This window comes from Xenopus laevis, chromosome 2S, assembly GCF_017654675.1.
Source record: "Xenopus laevis strain J_2021 chromosome 2S, Xenopus_laevis_v10.1, whole genome shotgun sequence".
NCBI lineage: Eukaryota > Metazoa > Chordata > Amphibia > Anura > Pipidae > Xenopus > Xenopus laevis.
In genome coordinates, this window is record NC_054374.1 from 146,091,821 (window position 1) to 146,114,822 (window position 23,002).

General features: G+C 39.7%; 1 protein-coding gene across 1 annotated transcript; it reads right to left on the bottom strand.

The window, feature by feature from the left end:
- Window positions 1–131: 131 nt before the first annotated feature.
- Window positions 132–10,255, bottom strand: medag.S (mesenteric estrogen-dependent adipogenesis S homeolog). The gene is made up of 5 exons (XM_018250254.2): window positions 9,723–10,255; window positions 6,220–6,332; window positions 3,408–3,520; window positions 2,412–2,700; window positions 132–586 (listed from the first exon to the last, which is right to left on the bottom strand). The coding sequence occupies exons 1-5, from the start codon at window positions 10,007–10,009 to the stop codon at window positions 507–509; spliced, it is 882 nt and encodes a 293-aa protein (XP_018105743.1). The 5' UTR covers window positions 10,010–10,255; the 3' UTR covers window positions 132–506.
- Window positions 10,256–23,002: the final 12,747 nt, after the last annotated feature.

Consider the following 23,002-nt stretch of genomic DNA (forward strand, 5'->3'; position numbering starts at 1 on the left):
CACTGCCAAAGGCAAAGGTGGCAGTGACAGACGGACTACCCCTTAGAACTGTTGCCGTTTGCACCTGAGCACAGTGAATTGACAAAGCTCCCATGTGCCATACTCCCTATAGTTTATAAAGTGCCAGCATATTTTTTTTAAAAAAAGCAGTACAATTTATTAATGCAAAATACAATAAATAGAAACAGTGCAACAAGCAGAAATAAACCAACTTTTCAGACACAAGTGCACCCACAAGTCCAGGTGATCGCTTTGCAAATCTGATTTTTGGAACTTGACAACAAAATCACTGGCGTTATGTTAGCCCTGAGGGCAATGGCACACGGGGAAACCACCATCATTAACTTTCATGTGGATCACCTGGAAGTGCTAGTACTATATGTTTGTTTAGCTGGCCGATAAAATAAAGTTCTACCATAGTATAAATATGTACTAAAACTGTACAGCTGAAGAGAGTCTCATTCTCCTTCCAAGTGCTGGAATCATTTTGTCATTGCTGCTTGGCTTTATGGTGTTAGAGGAGATACTGGAGAGGTTTCATGGAAGTTGTCTGTGCATACTTCAAATGGATCTTCGTCACATACATCTAAAGTTAAAAAAAGGTTTTAATACATTTTAGTGAACACCTCAGAACCTTAGAAAGCTGAGTGGCAGAACATTAACTACTAATTTGCTTACATAGGCAAACCTAGGAATTAATTCTGGTCTTATGCAGCTTCAATCGTACAGATATAGCTAGTGTGCATATCAGGCACAGTTCTTCCCAGCTCCCATGATTGGCCAGATATCTGGAAGAAGGATTTCAGCCTTAGAGCAATAAGTATTTCTAATAATCATGCTTTCTCAAGAAGTATCACAGCTACCAAAGTATCCTTTCCTGTTGTCGGCCATTTCTACATAATGCTGCACTGGCAGCAGGGCTGTAACTATATAGGCACCCATGGGCCTGTGCCTAGGGTGGTAGTTTTAGGTGGTGCCCTGGGTGCCGATATATCCAGTTCCTCAGGTTAGAGAAATACAACCCTAACAGGCATTAAACAAGTATTACCCCAGTAGGAGTTAAGGCAGGGGTGTCCAAAAGGTAGATGGGGATCTACCAATAGACCAGCTGGTGATCAGTAGATCTCAAGACAGACAACAAACAGTTTGACTAAACTCCCTCCTATTTCATTATTTTCATTCAGAAATGTATTATGTGATGGTTGAATAAGAAAACGTTGTTTGTTAAATATAGCAATATACATTTTGTAATTAATCAATATTTAAGTAATATTTTCCATGGAACAGAATGCTAACAATGCTTTTTATGGATGTAGATCATAATGGGACATCATCACTAAAAGTAGACCTTGCATTAGTAAAGTATGGGCACTCCTGAGTTAAGGGTTTCCATTGTTTGTGTTTGTTTTATAAATAAAAGTTTTAAAGAGAGAATAAAAAAGGGATATAAGCAATAGGGGTGGGTGCAAAATCACTCCCCTTAGAGCTTTCAGGGGTGCTTCTGTCATGAGGCGATTTGAAAAACTCTCCTCAGGAGACAGCAGCTCCCTAGTTACCAAGGGCAGCAAAAAGTCTCTCCTGGTAATTTTAAGAGCTGAATTTCCGGTCATTAAACTGGAAATTCAGAAATTGCAATCTCTGCACTAGTGATGCACCCCCCCCCCCCTTGGACCCACTCCTGTGCAAAAAAGATAAGCGATGGGAAGCGAGGAGGGGGCGGCATCGCAGAAGCCAACTCAGGCGGCAAGAGACTTAGAATTGCCCCTGCACTGTCTGCAGTGCTGTAATGCACAAGGCAGCCCTGAAGTGCAAAAACCTATGGGTGCTAATCAAGGGGCAGGGTGCAATAATTGCATCTCTGTGTAATGTTGCTCTGAGTCCTCTGTCAAAAGAAACGCCGCATTTCTTTCTCTCTATTGTGTACACATGGGCTTCTGTATCAGACTTCCTGCATCAGCATAAACCTCTAGGGTTAGGGCTTGAGCATGCTCAGTTTGCTCCTCTACCCTTTCCCTCTCCCTTTTCCCTCCTCACTCCTAACTGTAATCTGAGCCCATAGCCATGAGTGAGCAGGGAGAGACTCAGGCAGGAAGTGATGTCCCGTCAAGCTAATATGGCAGCTGCTATCCTAAACAAAACAAAAAAAGAGAGCTTCTAGAGCTCTCAGGTATGGTAAAGCAGTTTACAGAATACATATTGAGGTCTAGCTTGCACTTTTGTGGCTAATCTATTGGCAATAAACTGCCTTGGTAGCTTTCCTTCTCCTCTAACCCTTCCCCAAGCTTTGTTAATGAGCCCTAATCATTTCAAAATGATATAAGTAAGCATACTAAAATACAGAGTGTGCAGAGAGAGATAGGTTTGCATATATGTATGTTACTAGTAAATGATCCTTCATCCAACAGACTTACTTAGAGAATATAAACTGGGTCTGCGATCAGTAGAGCCCCCCAGTTTTATTAAGGGGCTGGACATTTTTGCCAGAATCATTTTCACTGTTTCTTGCTTTTCAGGTTTGGTGCAGTGCAGGCTGGTTATGTTGCTGTTCACCTGGCAAGTCTTTTTACTCAGTCCCAACAAGTGAAAAATATCCAGGAACACGTCCACTTTGAACGTAAAGCAGAAGCTCAGGCCGTCCTTTTCTGTTAATACAAACTTCTGACTTGCTAGATATTGAGTGACCATATTTTTTAAGTCGAACTAGAAAAAGACAGAATATATACCATAGAAATGTTAAGTATTATATTGCCCTTTAATTTTAACAAATGTTTTCTCTTTTAAAAGCACTTTAGATTCAGGGGTGGTAATGGAGCCCCTTTTACAATCTACAGTATATTTTTGGCCTCCAGTATTCAAAGGGGACATTACTAAAATAGAGAGATGTGCAGAAAAGAACAACTAATATATGAAAGATTATGGCTACAGGTATTAATCCTTTTTGTATAATGTTAAGCATGGAGAAAACCAACAGATTGGGTTAGGACTTCATCTGAGATATTTCATCATTAACATTAACTTATCCCTTGGCAGATAAATTTCCCAATGAAATTGACATACACAGGCTTATTAGGAGTCAATAACCTGCTTGTTTTTGGAGTATTAAAGGAACACCCAGAGAAAATTGATGCTGACACATGGAGAACATACAACCACTTGCAAATGGTACCCACGTTACATACACACATTGTATATCACATCAGATGCTGCAGCTACTGCTTACAAACATTCAAAGAGTTGTCAAATATTTCTCTTTGTCCCATTACTCTGCAATAAATGATTGTAAAAGGGAGGTTGGTGACATGGCAAAGAAAGCTGTCGTACTGAGATGGACAGTAATAAAGATAATACTACTTGTAGGCCCATGTACGCATTTCATCAGTCTGAACTGGACTAGCACTTGGGCTCACCTGCAGTTGGTAGTTTTCTCCAAATACTGATGATATCACATTGTTCATTCCACCCTCGAATTGTGCCTTTATTTTAGGGTGCCGGGTGTTCACAATGAGGGCAAAGGTTTTTTCTGAAGGAATAAAATGCACACTCTCACAATTTTGATATGTTTTTCTTATAGATCCCTTATGGCACAAAATACATTACATTACATACATGGTCTCTAGTACACAGCGCCACACCAATGGATAGGTTACCTTAGCATTACCCAATAGTACTAGTTAAACCTATGATTTTAACCTTGGCTCCCCAACTGTTGCTGACCTACAACTCCCACAATTCTTCATTGTAAAATCATTCTTGGAGCTGTAAACCAATTATATCTGGGGCACAAGGTTAAGAAACACAGATGTAGACAATATAACATTTTTTGCAACTGGTTTTTAGTTTTAATCCTTGTCATTTCTTCAGTGACCAGCAAAGGCTGTATCTGTCCATCCAGCACCTATAAATAAAAGTTTTTGGCATTTTGGCAGCAAATGTCCTATTTTATGAGAGAGGTTTTCATGCTATAGTACAGGCAGAGCCGGGCCAGGCCCTAGGCAACCTGGGTGGTCGATGTGCGCATGCGCAAAAGGGAGCTTGCATCGCGCATGCACGAATTAACCTGCACAAATACACGGGCAAATAGAGCAGACCGTCGGAGAGAGGGGACTGGACATGGAGTAGGCGACAGAGGAGGTACGTGCCTGGCGCCCCCCAACTTTTTCGCCCTAGGCACGTGCCTACCCCTAGTTCCGGCCCTGAGTACGGGTATGGGATCCGTTATCTGAAAACCCGTTATCCTGGGGCAGCCATTCAAAGCTGAAAAGCAGAAAAGGCACAGGACACACAGCAGATAACATGCTGTATAAGCTTGATTCTTGATTTTTCAGAAGATTGTGTTATCCTTTGTGTAGCCTTTGAATGGCTGCCCCATGACTACATAGAAGCTTGTTTACATAAACTATAGTTGTGTTTCTGAACACAATGATACCATTTAGTATTGCATGCTACGCCACTGATCTATTAATTAGCTGGTTTCTGCTACATTGTTTGAAGTCAAAACCACCAGAAAGGGGATGGATAGTATACTGCTTTCAGCAGCAATTACCTATACACCAACTTTTAAACCAGTGTAAATGTATTATTAATAAACTCTGGATAGCTGCTTAGCATTACATTGTTCATTAGGTAAAAATTAAAATTTTTGGTTTACATATTCTTGTTTTTATTTACAGCTTTCTTTTACAAAACACTACATTTTATTTTCAGGCACAAAAATAATGTATTGGTGTCTCATAACTATTCATACAGAATTGATAATTGTTTCCAATGACTTGACATGCTGCTGTGCTGCTGTGCTATCCCTGTAGATCGGGGAGTGATGTCTTGGCCACCAGAATAGTGTACAGGCTAGTCACTTATAACAGACCATAAGCAGCCGAGACAGGGCTAGACATTGAGAACACAATCCACAGAACATTTTTCATTTACCAACTTTTTCTGCAGCACTTTACAATAGAAAACATTAGCAATCCAAATACATGATCAGTACAGGAGATAAAGAGGGTCCTTGCTCATTAGAGTCTACAAGTAAAAGGGTGGAAGAGACATGAGTGCAGCTACATAATGAGTGAACTGTAACAGTTATAAACTATCCATTGACATCATGACCTCATTTATTGATCATGACCTCATTTATTGATTTAGTATACAATTAACTATATGATATTTATCTGTAAGTACTTCACTCCATAAAGGAAGAACTGCTATGAAGTGAATCTGCCCTTTGAATAGCACAGAGAGTTATTATAAAACAACGATGCATCATCGACGGCAGAAATTGCTGCCCTGATATGAAGGCTGTGTCTGAAATGATTTGCTTAAGGATGGGCAGCCTGCAAGTGCTGGAAGTTGTAGTCCAACAACATCTGGAGGACGTCAGGCCACTCTGCACAATATATATATATATACATATATGTGTATATACAAATCTATCCTTCAAAGACCCACACTTCATTTTGTGATAAATCAAATTGCTTTTATTTCACAATTAGATTTTTCACAAAATGGAGTGCAGGTCTTTGAACAGATTTGTTTATATTAGTTTTAGGGATGCACCGAATCCAGGATTTGGTTCGGGATTCGGTTAGGATTCGGCCTTTTTCAGCAGGATTCTGATTAGGCCGGATCCTTCTGCCCGGCCAAACCGAATCCGCATCCTAATTTGCATATGCAAATTAGGAACGTGAAGGGAACTTGCGTGACTTTTTGTCACAAAAAAAAGAAGTAAAAAAAATTTCACCTTCCCACCCCTAATTTGCATATGCAAATTAGGATTTGGATTTGGATTTTGGATTTGGTTCGGTATTCACCCGAACCTTATGCAAAGGATTCAGGGGTTCGGCCGAATCCAAAATAGTGGATTCAGTGCATCCCTAATTACTTTTGTCCCTGCACCCGAATTTATTTGAAGAAGTACCTCTAAGTAGGCTCAGTTACAGTAACTGATTTTAATAATCAAAGAAAAAAAGAAAAAAAAGAAATATATATATATCCTTCAAAATGGACCAGCACACCAGGTTTTCAAGTGTTCAAATTCCTTTATCAAGGATCAGTTGCAAGTGAGTTAGTGGTCATATAAATACAAAAAAAAACTTTCAAAAAAAACTTTATATATATATATATATATATATATATATATATATATATATATATATATATATATATATATATATATATATATATATATATATATATATCTGAAAAGAACAAAATACTACATACCTGAGGCAGAACTGTTGTTTATCTTTTTAGCATTTATCAGGAACAACATTGGCTTGCTGAGGATACTTTCTCTGTAATCCTTGTAATCAAAGTGGCTATTCAGTTCCACTTTCCTAATGTAAAGACAAAACAAGCAGTCAGTCTCATAGTAAATGTAAAAAATGCATTCTCCTAATACAACCTCATAAGGTATGTGGGTTTAATTCTTTAGTTTCAGTTGCTGTGTGATTCCATAGGCAGGTATTTTACATCCCCTGGTTTTAACTCTTTCACAGATTATTTGTGGTCCGATTCTTGCGCACTGCGTTTGTTTCTTTCTGGATTTTCCTGAATTTTATTGTTCATGTTTTAGTGGCCCCTTGGAAAACTCAAAAGCGAGTTTCTACCATATTTGGTCATATCTGCCCAAGTTTGGTCAATCCGTTTTACCCTAACTGAAAATAGGAGGATGGGGGAGGTTTTCACTGAAAATCTAGTGATCCTATCAGATCACAATGGGTCAGTCCAAACAAAACATTCTGCCATTTCTACTCTAGAGGGTGCCTGTTTCACCTCCTCTACGAATATGTTGCATATACAGTTATGGGAAACCCCATTATCCAGAAAGCTCTGAATTACGGAAAGGCTGTCTCCCATAGACTCTATTATAATCAAATAATCCAAATTTTTCAAAATGATTTCCATTCATTCTGTAATAATAAAACAGTACCCTTTACTTGATTGAAAATAAGATTTAATTAATCCTTATTGAAAACAAACCCAATTTATTGGGTTTATTTAATGTTTACATGATTTTCTAGTAGACATAAGGTATGAAGATCCAAATTATGGAAAGATACGTTATCTGGAAAACCCCAGGTTCCGAGCATTCTGGAAAACAGGTTCCATATCTATATTGTATGTCTGGTTGGCTCACAGGTCAATCAAATAGATACATTGAAGCTTGGCAAGTGTATCAATACTGAGTTTGAGCCCATATTAAGATATGGTGCAAGAACTGTTATTTCCCCGGCTACTGTCACAGATAATATGATATAAATATTAGGGATGCACCGAATCCACTTTTTTGGATTCGGCCGAACCCCCGAATCCTTGGTGAAAGATTCGGCCGAATACCGAACCCGAACCCTAATTTGCATATGCAAATTAGGGACGTAAGGGGAAAATATTTTTTCCTTCCTTGTTTTCTGACAAAAAGTCACGCAATTTCCCTCCCCACCCCTAATTTGCATATGCAAATTAGGATTCGGATTCGGTTCGGCGGGGTAAAAGGATTCGGCCGAATCCGAATCCTGCTGAAAAAGGCCGAATCCTGACCGAATCCCGAACCGAATCCTGGATTCGGTGCATCCCTAATAAATATCACATTATAGAGCATATTGCATGTACAAATGCTTACTATCAATGCCATATATAGTAATTGGCTTTGCACACACTGGAAATATTTACTGTATAAATCTGTGTTATCCAATTTGGTGACTCACTTTCAAATTAAAAATAATTATAAATTAAGTGTTTCTAAAGGTTTCTATGTTCTGGTAAATCCAAATCATCCAGTGTTCTTACCAAAACAGAATGTCACACACTGTGTTCCAAGTACTTGCAACATGGGGGTAAATAATAGGGGAACCTTAAAGGGATACAGTCATGGGGGAAAAAATTTTTTTTCAAAATGAATCAGTTAATAGTGCTGCTCCAGCAGAATTCTGCACTGAAATCCATTTCTCAAAAGAGCAAACAGATTTTTTATATTCAATTTTGAAATCTGACACGGGGCTAGACATATTGTCAATTTCCCAGCTGTCCCAAGTCATGTGACTTGTGCTCTGATAAACTTCAATCACTCTTTACTGCTGTACTGCAAGTCGGAGTGTTATCAGCCCCTCCCCCCCAGCAGCCAAACAAAAGAACAATGGGTAGGTAACCAGATAGCAGCTCCCTTACACAAGATAAAAGCTGCCTGGTAGATCTAAGAACAGCACTAAATAGTAAAAACCCATGTCCCACTGAGACACATTCAGTTACATTGAGAAGGAAAAACAGCAGCCTGCCAGAAAGCATTTCTCTCCTAAAGTGCAGGCACAAGTCACATGACCAGGGGCAGCTGGGAAATTGACAAAATGTCTAGCCCCATGTCAGATTTCAAAATTGAATATAAAAAATCTGTTTGCTCTTTTGAGAAATGGATTTCAGTGCAGAATTCTGCTGGAGCAGCACTATTAACTGATTCATTTTGAAAAAATGTTTTTTTCCCATGACAGTATCCCCCAGGGAGGACAAGGAGGCCAGTCTGGCACTTATTAGAAGTTTCAGTATATGTTTATGAAAAGTGTTTTAAAGGACCAGTAACAGCAAAAATTTTCAAAACAAAAAATGTGTTACTATTAGGGTTGCCACCCGGCCAGTATTTTACCGGCCTAGCCGGTAAAATACCTGCCAAGGCCGGGGCCGGTATTACAAATTTACCGGCAATGTAGCTGCCGGTAAATTTGTAATACGATTAAAAGGAGCCCTCGGCCTGCCCCCAATCCCCTGGAACCTACCTTTTCTTTTGCTTCTTCTAGCGTCCATGGCGCGGCCCCGCCCCTTTTGACGTCACTGCCGCCCCTTTTGACATAACGGCCCGCCCCTTTGTGTCCCCGCCCCCCACCAGCCGGTAAAGCATTTTAAAAAAGGTGGCAACCCTAGTTAGCATGCTATGAAAAAAAGACACCAACACATATTAAACTTTAAAATCGCTAAGTCTTTATTAAGAAATAACTTACTGAAACTCCACTTGCGCTCCACTTCATTAACGGCGACGATCCATCGTGCGGCGCTCAATCTCCTATAAGGAAGGCAGGGAGGAAAAATGGAGCGCCGCATGATGGATCACCGATCGCCTTATCTAAAGTGGAGTGCAAGTGGAGTTTCGGCGAGTTATTTCTTAATAAAAGTGTCTTTTTTTCGTAGCATACTAACAAATTTTTTAAAAAAAAGTTTTTGCTGGTCCTAATTGTACACTGGTGCCCGAGTCCCAAAAAGAGACTCATCTGGCAAAACCTCCTTGTAACGTACACCCTGTGGTTATGTCTCACCTGCTACTAAGGGCTTTACCTGTAATATTAGCTGCATAGATCTCATGGAGGCTAATAAAGCACTGACTGGCAGAAATAAATTCACAGGAGGTATTTATGGTATCCCATGTGTGCCAGGCAGTTGCAGAACAACAGGAGCTGAAGAGGCAAAGGTGGCACATTCCTGTAAGAACCATTGATTCGCTTCATTCACCCTCACACCCAGTACAGTAAGTCATTTTGTATGTACAGTATGTATATTTCTATTTGTATAGTGCTGCTTATGCACACAGTCTTGTACAGAAGAACAACATTGTACAAATTGATAAAACAAACGGTCAATACAATAATACAAAGTACAGTTACATTAAAGATTAAATGCTAATAAGTGTTAGAGACAAGTGAAAGGAGGTCCCTGCCCTGTAAAGTTTACAACCTAAGTTTTACCTCTGAATGTAGTTGTTGATGTGGAAAGACTCCCCGTCTATGCTGATGGTGCCATTGCTGAAGAGGTTGAAGCCCCCATGTTGGTTATTGCAAATGAGAGTGTTGCCTTCCAGGTGCACATACTCGGGCAGCAACTGCATCAGGTGCTTGAGGGACAGAAGTCCTACCTCACAGTTTGGAGTGGTCTTAGACGCAAGGTCATAGAGCAGTGTTGTTCTTATAGAGGTGATGCTCTTCACGCTGCCCAAGCGCCCGAGCCCGCCATCTGTAGGCTTCTTAGTGGCCATGGCTAAATCTCCCCCCCGGATCGACGTGGTACAGTCAGCAAGAGATTGAACACTACTGCCAGTCTAACACGGAGACACAGCAATCCTTGGAGTGTGGGGTGGGGCTGCAGGCTCAGAGTTCCCTGCTTGTCAGCAGATGGTCAGACTGAGTCACTCTGGGGATGTTGGGATTTATCACTGTGTAAAATAAACTTGCCCTAATGTCTGATAGTTACTGCCTGAGGAATGTGACTTGGGAAGAGATAGCAATTGCTGTGGGGTTGGGTGCTCAGCATATATATATACAGCTACCAACAATGCCCTCCCCTTTAAAGGGGTTGTCCATCTTTGAAACACTTTTTTTCAGTTCAGTTGTTTTCAGATTGTTCACCATAAACAAAGACTTTTTTTCAATCGCTTTGAATCTTTTATTCTTTACCTTTTCCCAAAATTTCAAATAAATGTATCAATTTAGAACAGTTAAAGAGTCGGCGACCCCTCCCCCCCCACCAGAACTGCTTTAGAAGTTGAAAAATGAAACTATACACTTCAATATTAGAAAAATCGAATAGAAAATAGTCACAAATAGAAAATAGAAAGCAATTGGAAAACTTCTTTATTTCTGGTGTCTGAAACCAACTGAACTGAAAAAAGGGGTTGGCGTGAACCAGGCCCGAACTGGCAATTTGTGGGTTCTGGCAAATGCCAGAGGGACTGCTGTAAGTTGCCATAGACAGGCACTATTTATTGGGCTGGTGAGGTGCTGTTTGGGCCTCTGTGTAGCTGAAATGCCAGGGCCTATTTTGAATCTCTGTCCAGACCTGAGGGGAGCAAATCCTTTGAACAAAACATGGATTGTTTGTCTATATATTGCAATAAATTAAAGCTGGCCAATTGCATCAATCATTCCTGAGCTGGCCAATCCTACACTAACTTTGCTCTGATTCAGTAAAAACGCTACTATTTCTTCAGGCATTTCTATAGAGCACTGATCCCCAACCAGTAGCTCGTGAGCAACATGTTGCTCTCCAACCCCTTGGATGTTGCTCTCAGTGTCCTCAAAGCAGGAGCTTATTTTTGAATTCCAGGCTTGGAAGCAAGTTTTATCTGCATAAAAACTAAGTATAGTGCCACACAGAGCCTCTTGTAGGCTGCTAGTCCACAAAGGGGCTACCAAATAGCCAATCACAGCCCTTATTTGGCACCCCAATGGACTTTTTCATGCTTGTGTTGCTCACCAACTCTTTTTACATTTGAATATGGCTCAAGGGTAAAAAAAAGTTTGGGGACCCCTGCTATAGAGGCTACATGCCTCTTTCCAAGGATAAATCTTCCAGGTATCTAATTTTGTAGTCACGTCTTCACTTAAAGGCAGTGTCGGACTGGGATGCCAGGGGCCCACCAGAAGACGTTAGGCTGAGGGCCCACTTTTCAAACTATTCTACTTTATCCTTTCCTCATTTAACCTCTTTATTCTCCTGGTCTCTTTTCTCTACATACTATACTCTATTATTACATTATTAAGCCTCTTTGTTCCCTTAAAGAATTAGGGAATGACCATGAAATAGGCCAAATGGTTAGAAGCAAGAGGCCCACCGTGAACTGGGCCCATCGGGAGTTTTCTGGTATTCCGGTGTGCCAGTCCGAAACTACTTAAAGGGACACTAAATAGAACTATAAAGCTGGATAACTTTGCATTTTAATGCTGCTGGGGGCCCTGGAGAGATAGAGAAAGTTTTATTGAATGTATATAGTATGTGTATATACTATATTTATCTATATATACTAGGGATGCACCGAATCCAGGATTCCGTTCGGGATTCGTCACAGGATTCGGCCGAATCCTTCTTCCTGGCCGAACTGAATCCGAATCCTAATTTGCATATGCAAATTAGGGGTGGATGGGAAAACGCATGACTTTTTGTTACAAAACAAGGAAGTAAAAAACGTTTTCCCCTTCCCACCCCTAATTTGCATATGAAAATTAGGATTCGGATTCGGTATTCGGCCTAATCTTTCACGAAGGAATAATGGAAAAAAATTGTGGATTCGGTGCATCCCTAATATATACTATTCACACACACACACACATATATATATATATATATAAATATAACAACATACCTGTGCACTCAAAAATCCTCAAATAGTTACTGCCCAGGTGCTGGTTAGAAATATCATATAGAGCTGCAAAAAGAACCGCACTCACAGGACTTGTTCCAAGTGTACAAAAATAAAATATCTTTATTTCGACGTTTCGGCTCTAAACTCAAGCCGTCTTCAGGAAGTCGGCTTGAGTTTAGAGCCGAAACGTCGAAATAAAGATATTCTATTTTTGTACACTTGGAACAAGTCCTGTGAGTGCGGTTCTTTTTGCAGCTCTATATATATATATATACACACACACAAAGGGGTGAGGGTGGTGGGCACTTAGAATGGCAGCCCTGGACACCCACTCTGACACTGCATTTTTTTGCTTATACCAACAAACTGTAAGTGACTAATTTTATTTTTAAGTGTACAGCATAAACGCTGTACCGGCAGTACCCAATATATGTAAACTAAAACCAAGGATGTTGAGTGGCCATGACCTACTTTTGTGACTTGTCTGTGGATACTTTACCCTGGTACACAAGCACAGATACATAGATTGGCGCCTAGACATAGTTTGTTACTAATCACATGTTTAACAGTTATCTAAAAGACTAATATAGTAAATACACTTTAGGTTTAGGTGTTATCTACCTGCCAAGCCCTACAATGGCTTTGTTTATTGGTATCTGATAACATTTCAAAGTTTTCCACTTATCTCAAATGCAATCATGAAGTAGTGATAGTGTCTATTTTTCATGTTTGGCTTGCACTTTTTGAAGATATTTTGGCACTTACTTTCAGGTTACTGTGGAGCAGAGGTGGGGATTTCTGGGTTTTCTTGACTCCCTAAACTGAATATCAAAGCATATTCCACAACAAACAGATTTGAGGTACAGAATGCAGAAAGCTTCGAATGAAGGAAGTTACTTATTAAAGTCTGATTTTTTCTGGTTGGAGTTTTAAAGGGGAAAAACACCACTGTTTCATAAAAAAATAATTTTTTTGTGATTTATTAAACCCCAATGCTGATAAAAGTCCGAATAAAAAAAGTACTTCATCTCAAACCTGCCGAGGTCATGTAGAAGTCAATGGCAGATGCCCCGTTTACAATTGGAAGATCTGTGCTGGGTTTCATACAATAATGCAAAAAATTGGTGGTTTTCAGGTGATAATCTGAAAAAATCAGGTGTCAAATCAGAAAAAATTTTTACAGTTTGGATTTTTTTATGATTTTAGCAAGTCTTTGCCTGCACCAGATTTTTTAGAGTAAATATATTAATATATATTAAAAATGTGCACGATAGTTTGGTCGAAGTGGTTTTAAGAAAATAGTGAGAATTTTTCGTATCTTAGTTAATAACCCCCTAAGTCTATTAAAAACATATAAATAAACCCAATAGGATTATTTTGGCACCAACTAGGGTTGCAACCGGGCCGGTATTTTACCAGCCTGGCCGGTAAAAATGATAGTTGATCCCAATGTTATTAACAGGGAAAAAAGATAGATCGGTAGAAAGGCCGGTATTTTTTTCTGGAAAAGGTGGCAACCCTAGCACCAACACAACATGCAGCTTAGTTACCATCAAGAACACAGTATTGTGATATTATTACAGAAAAAATACAAATTAATTTTAAAAATGAGAATTATTAAAGGGATACTGTCATGGGAAAATTTTTTTTTCAAAATTAATCAGTAAATAGTGCTACTCCAGCAGAATTCTGCACTGAAATCCATTTCTCAAAAGAGCAAACAGATTTTTTTATATTCAATTTTGAAATCTGACATGGGGCTAGACATTTTGTCAATTTCCCAGCTGCCCCCAGTCATGTGAGTTGTGCCTGCACTTTAGGGGAGAAATGCCTTCTGGCAGGCTGCTGTTTTTCCTTCTCAATGTAACTAAATGTGTCTCAGTGGGACATGGGTTTTTACTATTGAGTGTTGTTCTTAGATCTACCAGGCAGCTGTTATCTTGTTTTAGGATTTTAGGAAGAACATGAGCATTGCTGCTTTCCATTTCTAGGTACGGAAAGTTACCCATGGCAGTAGCTTCAGTATGTGGTATTATGTCCATTCTGGCAGTGGCGTAACTACCGGCAGAGCAGGGGGTGCGATTGGGCCAGGGCCCGCACCACCTCAGGGCCCCCCGGCAGCTCGCGCACCACTGTCTTCTACTGAGTTCCGGGTGTATGGAGGGAGGCGGGGGGCCCAGCTGCACGTCCTGTGCCAGGGCCCGCCCCCCTCTAGTAATGTTACTGGTTTCAGGCTATTATGCCAGCTCTTTTATGACACATTCCACACATGACTGATTGCTATCTGTTTTTGCTCCATGCATTACTAATGCCTTTCTTGCCAAAGCCTATGTAATGTGGAGAGATTGACATCATAACAAGAATTCATGATGTCATATACAAATACATATTTCCTTCATGTGGATTATGAGACATCCTGCAGTGAAAATCAGATTCATCACTTGTCAACTATGAATCATAACTGCAGACATGAATAGGAACAGGATTAAATGCTTTTCACCTTTCCAAACATTTTTTCCACATTTCCTGATTTATCCATTCATATCGCAGGACAGAAAAACAGAATCTAAAAACCACTGTAAATGTTGTGATTTAGTAAACAAACAGATTATTTTATAATTAAACTACTTGTAGATTGCAGAAAGATGAGACATGGTTTGCTATAGGACCAACTACATGAACTACTGTTAGCACCATAAAATATTGTCTACTGTGACAATTTTGTGATTTTGAGAAGTGTGAATGAAAGCAGCCATATTTCCTAATGCAATTTAAGGCAACCTCCAGCCCTTCATTTGTTGTTTTTCTACAATGCCAAATACTTCCGGGCAGCCAAAGGCAGTGTCCGACTGGCCCACTAGGATACCAGGAAAACTCCCGGTGGGCCCAGGTATCAGTGAACCCTTCTGCTCACCCAATTATTTGCCTTTTATGTCTATACCACAGCCATTCCCCCATTTCTAAGAGAGAGGAAATGGAGGGAAGAATGGATAATAATATGTAAGGAGATTAAAATAATAAAGAAAGAAGAAAAAAATGAAAAATAATTTGGAGAGTGGGCCCACACTCAAAGGTTTTCTGGTGGGCCCCAGGCATCCCAGTCCGACACTGGCCAAAGGTGCAAAGATGCTGGGAGTTTTTGGCAAAGGGGAGGTTGTACTATAAATTTTGTAGGCTCAAATGTTTCCAGGTTACCCCTCCACTAATTTAAACACTACCCATGTTTTTTTTCTTTCCTTTGGATAATCTAGAACAGGGGTCCCCAACCATTTTTTTTACCCATGAGCCACATTCAAAGATAAAAAAAAGTTGGGGAGCAACACAAACATGAAAAAAGTCATCTGGTAGCAATCTGGTAGCCTCTATGTGAAGCAGCAGTCTACAGGGGGCTCTGTTTGACAGTACACATGGTTTTTAGGCAACCAAAACTCCAAGCCAGGAATTCAATAAAAAGCAACTGCTTTGAGGCCACTGGGAGAAACATCCAAGGGGTTGGTGAGTAGCATGTTGCTCATGTGACACTGGTCGGGGATCACTGATCTAGAAGTTGGGCAGAATTTGCTTGGACATGGTTTTTTTTTTTCCAACCACTTCTCCTATGTAACTGTTTAAAAAAGATGCATGTAAAACATGATGAAGTGTAATAATCTGAAATGGCTTGAGTCCTGGGGGCAGTATATTTCAAAGAATGAGGTGTTTGGGAGACAGTGAGTCAGAATGGAACTGATGTCATTGATTTAGCTCAGGGAGCAGCCAAGCACAGGGTGGGGAACATCTGATGAGATGTGCTGCTCTCATCCCATAGGCATGGCTAGCTCTCTGCTCCACAGACTTTCTTAAGAAATAGATTTTGTTTGTTTCTATATTGTGATAAAAACAAATAGTTCATATACTAAGACCTTGCAGCTTTTTCTGGTGAACTAGCCCTTTAACCCTTGGAATAATCCTGCTAGTTCAATCTAGCAGCTAGACTGCAGCTCTGGCTTAAAGGGGAAATTTCGCGAAAATGAAAATTGAATATGAGCAAATATAATCAATTAATAATTTTGTACTGTTTCTGAAATAATCAAGTTCACTATCCCTCTCTCAGCATCTGTTTCTCCTCATTCTGTCTTTATACAGGAGTTGGGTGTCAGATGATCCAATATATCCAATATATCTTATAAGGGGGGGGCTCCTTTTGCCTAGAAGATGTATTAGAGCTCACTTTATTAAAATCACCAGACATCAATGGGCCCATTTACTTCGAGTGAAGGAATAGAATAAAAAAAACTTCAAATTTCGTATTTTTTTTTGGCTACTTCGACCATCGAATTGGCTATTTCTACCTTCGACTACGACTTTGAATCGAACTAAAAATAAGTCGACTATTCGACCATTCGATAGTCAAAGTACTGTCTCTTTAAAAAAAAACTTTGACCCCCTACTTCGCCACCTAAAACCTACCGAGGTGCCATGTTAGCCTATGGGGAAGGTCCCCATAGGCTTTCTATCAAATTTTAGGTCGAAGAAAAATCGTTCAATGGATGGATTAAAATCCTTCGTTTTCGTTCGATCGTTCGTTCGATCTAACTATTTGCGCAAAATCCTTCAACTTCGATATTTTAAGTCAAAGGATTTACATTCGGCAGTCGAATATCGAGTGTTAATTAACCCTCGATATTCGACCCTATGTAAATCTGCCCATATGTCTCTCTACATGCAGGATTTGTGCAAAAGCCAGTTATTTTATCAGATTTTGTTTGTACTGGATTCAGTTATTTCAGTGAGCTCTAATTCATCTGCTAGAAATGGAAGCCGACCCCCTTTTAGATATATTGGATCTAACTGTCAATGAATATCTGACACCCAACTGCTGCATGCAGAATGATGAGAAACAGATGCTAAGAGAGGGATGAGAGGGATAAACTTAAAATATTAAAATTTAATTATTTAAAGTTTCTTAATTCAGTGTGAAGAAATTACATTTCAATTTTTGAGATAGTTCCCCTTTAACAGACCCAAATCTCTCACTCAGATAAATGTCAGACACACAATAAATACCTTAAACCTCACCTCACCACCAACTTTGTTGGATAATATATTTTAAACAGTCCGAAACAGGAAATTAATTTTCAAAAATACTTTGAAGAGTACGATGATAATATGTTTACAGTCTTACAAGCTCCTTTCCTGCACGCAATGCTGGCATGATCTTTGTTCTCTTTCTAATTAATAATTAATTATTGCACACTATTCTCTGCTCGGCACATTGTGTTTGTTGCCTTGCCGGATGTAAAATCATTTGGTCAGATTAATGATTTTTCAATAACTATTCCTCATAGATCTGGTCTTAAGATCATTTTCTTTTTCAGTTTTAAAAGCCACTCTCCATTCATTTCATAGGCGTATTCATACTTTTATAGGCGTATTTATCAAAGGGTGAACTTTCACTTTCACCCATTGATAAATACGCCTTTCAAAATCCCATAGAAATGAATTGAGAGCTGCGGAATTTCACTCTAGTGGCGGAACTTCACTCTTTGATAAATTTACCCCATAATCCCAAATTACCCCGTGCAATTAACAAAATGAGGAAAATTCAAAGGCTAATCTGTTAATGTAAATTAAATTGGGCACAAGATGCAGCAACAATTAGCACTGTTTTGCATTTTGCACTACTCATATGCCTATGGTTAAGTCGGAAGCACTCAAAAGAGTCAGGTGATGTTGCTGTATGTATTGGGGGTTTAGTGGTTGAGAAAACCATCCCACACTTGTAGAATAAAATCATAAATCCAGCTTTATTGGGGTATTTAAAAACAACAACAGGCATCCATTTACAGACGTACTCCTACCCTATGACATGTATGGTCACATGACGCATTTCATGCCTCACTCTGGCACTTCATCAGAGGTGAGGTCACAGGAAATCCTGTGTCTTATATACCTGTATTCATTAAAATTTTAAAAAATAGCAAAAAGATCATACATTTTGCCTATTACATGTCACATCAGTTACAACAATTGTTTTAATAAATTAGAGGGCACTTATGAAACATATCCAACTTGGACCCCTTATGTGTTTGTACATAAATTTATAATATATGTGCAACACCCTTGTGCTGCACCTATATTATGGTAGGAAGAAGCAAGTTACTTCCCAGCCGTTATTGAGACCAAGAGGATGCCGTGTCTTCAGAGTAAATATCCACTAAGCTTCTCTTTGGTCAATCACTCTTTTGACATCACCTTCACGTGGTCCCAATTTCACACTCTCTATGCCTCTCTAATGTCCACTGGAATGGAGACCAGCAGGAGGAGGCCTGCGCACATCGTGGAATGGGCACAATGGATGCGTGACCTCCAGGATGGGACATGTGAGTTTCTTTCTCCTATTGAGATATTGCTGTATGCTTTTATTTCATCAAAATAAAGATGTGTGCTTTTAACCGACACTTGGCGATGCCAAAACCTCAATTTCTTTCTTTCAACTGCTAGTACAGCTTGAAATTCCTTGCAAAGACTTCACCTAGCGAGTTACTGGGACACCTCGGATTAGCACTACTCCTTTGTAGTGAGCTGGAGGAGTGATTTTCTATTCTTAAATTTTTTTTATATATACCTTTAGCTTCCTTCAGAACCTTTCCATCTCCTCTCCCAAACCAAGCTCCACTTTGCTCATTGTTGTAATACAATGCACAAAGCAAGGTTGTCAGTCTCCATTTCTGGTTGTTTCACATCATTTTTACAACCTATGATTGCTCTCAGTTAGGACCAAGTAGGCCTCAATATACATGTGCCTAGGAGATGGGAAAATGAAGTGGACAGAAGTGGTGGCCACCAATCCTGCTGCACTACTTTATGAACATGTACCTGCAAACAGGGCAGTATTGGGAGTCCTGTATGTTGTAGTTCAGGTGGGGGTAAAGTAAATGAACCATTTGTATTTGACCCTAAGAACAATGTGCATTTTTTACTAAAGCTGAAAAAAGGAATTCTTAAAGGCATTGTCGGACTGGGACATCAGGGGCCTACCCAAAAACCTTTGACTAGGGGCCCACCAATTAGTCTTAGACCAGGGGCCCACTCTTAGTACTATTGTTCTTCCTCTCCTCCCTCAACCTCTATTCTTCTAGTCTCTTTTCTTTACATACTATCATCTATTATTCCATCTATTTAGCCTCTTTGTTCTCATAGTATTTGGGAATAGCCATGAAATATGCCAAACGTCTAGCAGCACGAGGGCCCACTGACACCTTGGCCCACCGGGACATTTCCTGTATCCTGGTGGGCCAGTCCGACACTGCTTACAGGGATACTCTCATGGGAAAAATTTTTTTTCAAAATGAACCAGTTAATAGTGCTGCTCCAGCAGAATTCTGCACTGAAATCCATTTCTCAAAAGAGCAAACAGATTTTTTTATATTCAATTTTGAAATATGACATGAGGCTAGACATATTGTCAATTTCCCAGCTGCCCCAAGTCATGTGATCTTGTGCTCTGATAAACTTCAATCACTCTTTACTGCTGTACTGCAAGTTGGAGTGATATCACCCCCTCCCTTTCCCCCCCAGCAGCCAAACAAAAGAACAATGGGAAGGTAACCAGATAACAGCTCACTAACACAAGATAACAGCTGCCTGGTAGATCTAAAGCTCCCCATAGACGCTACGATTCTTCTTGCCGAACGAGCGATTTTAGGGAAGCCCGACCAATCCTTCGAAATTATCGTGCGGTTAGTGGTATTCGAACGATCGTACATCTTACGATTTTTCGGCCGACATCTCTCGGGAAATTGATCGGCCAGGTCAAAAAAGCTCTGTCGGTCCCAGTGCAATCTATCTATGTTTGCAGGGCCAAGCAGGCAGCTCCCCTTTGTTTTCCTGGCAAATTGGTCTTTTTAGTTGATGGTAAATTCGTACAATCGTTCTGAGAAGATCGTGGTCTCACGATCAGGATCTGATCTTTTAAAAATCTATGGCTAGCTTAAGAACAACACTCAATAGGAAAAACCCATGTCCCACTGAGAAACATTCAGTTACATTGAGAAGGAAAAACAGCAGCCTGCCAGAAAGCATTTCTCTCCTAAAGTGCAGGCACAAGTCACATGACCAGGGGCAGCTGGGAAATTGACAAAATGGCTAGCCCCATGTCAGATTTCAAAATTGAATATAAAAAAATCTGTTTGCTCTTTTGAGAAATGGATTTCAGTGCAGAATTCTGCTGGAGTAGCACTATTAATTGATGCGTTTTGAAAAAAACATGTTTTCCGATGACAGGATCCCTTTAAAAAGGATCCTCATATTGTGCTTAATAGTTAAATGTATTTCCCTCCCAATAAAACCAGCGGTCCTTTCATACTTAAAGGAGAAGTAAACTTTATAAAACACATCAAACTCCACTCCCCAACTGCGTCAGCCATGTTCATAAAGTGACCCCTTATCTAATGACCCTAAGCAGAAAGCTTCATTTGAAAGCAACAGGGAATTGCAATACTGCTGCTCTGGAGGGCCTCCCTTTTTCTTAAATAGGTCAATGTATCCCACCCTTTCAAATGAACTTCGCTCTGGATATTTATGATCTTTTATATAGCAAGTAATTTGTATACATGTGAAATGGTATCTGTTGTGACATATAGCTTTAGGATACAATGCAATCATTATCTGGTTTATGGAGCAAATTGTTTACAGCCGTTGTAAAACATTTAGTGCACAAGAGTGTGACCGATAGTGTTTCTGTACTGATGTTCATGTACATGGAGTTCTGTGTTTATATGAATAGAACAGACGTGTGATACGGCGCAATAGTTTGACAACAGCAAAGTTACCCATTCATTGCCATATTATCTGCTGACCGAGTTTGTGGCTTATTATTGGGCAAAACAGTGACTTTCTCAATATTTAACACCTGGCCTAGGACAAAGATCAATAGGGTTGAGAGTTGAAGACAACAAAGTCTTACAGAGACATCTGGCTGAGGATTTGGCACTCTTACCTATGATTAACCCACAGGGTCATCCCATAGGCACGACCCTGTGTCATATACTCTACATTTTGGATAGAAGTCCTGAATATTCTATGATTTGTGCCTAAATGTTTTCCTCATTTGATATACACATTTGAACAATTCCTTATATTTTATTTATCGTTTTTAATTGTGTATGTCAGTCATACTCCTTAGACAAATTCAGTGGAGACTGGTTACCTACTTTAACTTAAAGCTACAGTATAATTAGAGTCCCTTTGGTTCCTGTAGTTTGGGGGGGCAGTGAATAGGATTACAGGGCTATTTGCATGGCGGAAGCAGGTAAACACATAACGAATGTACAGTATATCCTGTTTGATCTACATAATGACGTCCCAGTCTGTTTAGTCTGTACAATGTTACTGACGTTATTGTTGCAATAATCATAAAAATCTCCACCCTTGATACTCTAACTCGGCAGTTATATCAGCGTCAGTGAAATTACAGATTTGGAGTTCTTCAAGGGAAAATAAACCAATAGTGTCAAGTGGATAATCTCTTCCATGATTCAATTAACCCAGTTAGCAGATTACGTTCGAGGAAATATGGATATTTACACTGCAGTCTCAGAATTCACATTGGGGACACCACAAGGAAGAGGGCGATGGAGCCACAAATGTACCAAGATAACATAACCTTGGACACAAGGATCCGAGTCCCTTATACACAAAGCTGAACCAGAGATGAAATGGCCTTGCAATTAAAGGGAATGTAAAGGCAAAAAATAAAATCCCATTTTTACTTTCTGTAATGAAAAAGAAACCTCTCTCTAATATACTTTAATTAAAAAACGTGTACCGTTTTTATAAGAAACCTGACTGTATGCAGTAAAATTCACGCTTCGATTTACTTGCTATGACAGCTGCAGTTAGAAAACTTCAGACAGTCCCTAACTGCTGTGCAGGGAAACGATCATACTTTCAAACGACAGGGGGAGCCCCCACCTTACTTCCTAGAACTCAAGCAGCTTTGTTTGTTTAGAAAAAGTATGTTTTAGTGGGAGCACTTACCGGACACTGAATTCAGACGTGCTGTACAGCTAGCCGCCATCCCACACGGTCACAAGAATTCCAGGAACAAGAAAAGCGAAGCACCGGGAGAATTCAGTAAAATGTAAAAAAATGAAATTTTATTCAATAGACATGTAAAAACTAGTTACAGCAGCAACCCGTGGCTGCCCGCTTAACGCGTTTCGTGGCGTCCTGCCACTTCATCAGGATGAAGTGGCAGGACGCCACGAAACGCGTTAAGCGGGCAGCCACGGGTTGCTGCTGTAACTAGTTTTTACATGTCTATTGAATAAAATTTCATTTTTTTACATTTTACTGAATTCTCCCGGTGCTTCGCTTTTCTTGTTCCTGGAAGCTTTGTTTGTTTCCCTGTAACAACTGTGTAGAGATTTGTATACACAGACCCAGTGCAGTCTGTATATTCTGATTATTAATCAGTCTTGCTGTATTGGCCGGCAGATATTACTTGACTTGTGCTCTTTTGATCATTTATGACGATCCCTAAGCTCAAACTCCCAACTGAAGCCCAGACCACACTGAGCATGTGCATAGTTTTGGTATTGCAAAGATGTTTAACCCCCTGCGCCAACTTTGAAAGCAAAAATCATTTGTTTAATTAGGCTTCCGGTGCAGTAAAGTAAGTTCATGTTTATATTTAGTATACAAAATACAGCATTTCTAAAATTATTCTATTTTAGACTTTAGTAGCCCTTTAAAGGGCACATAAACATCTTAATGTAATAACTCATCAGAGAACACTTTTGCATTTCACATTTGTTTCTTAATCTTTATATTTCATACAAGCCATTCTTAAGCTGGCCACAGATGTTAAGATTTTTAAAAGATCCGATCATCATCGTGAGACCACGATTA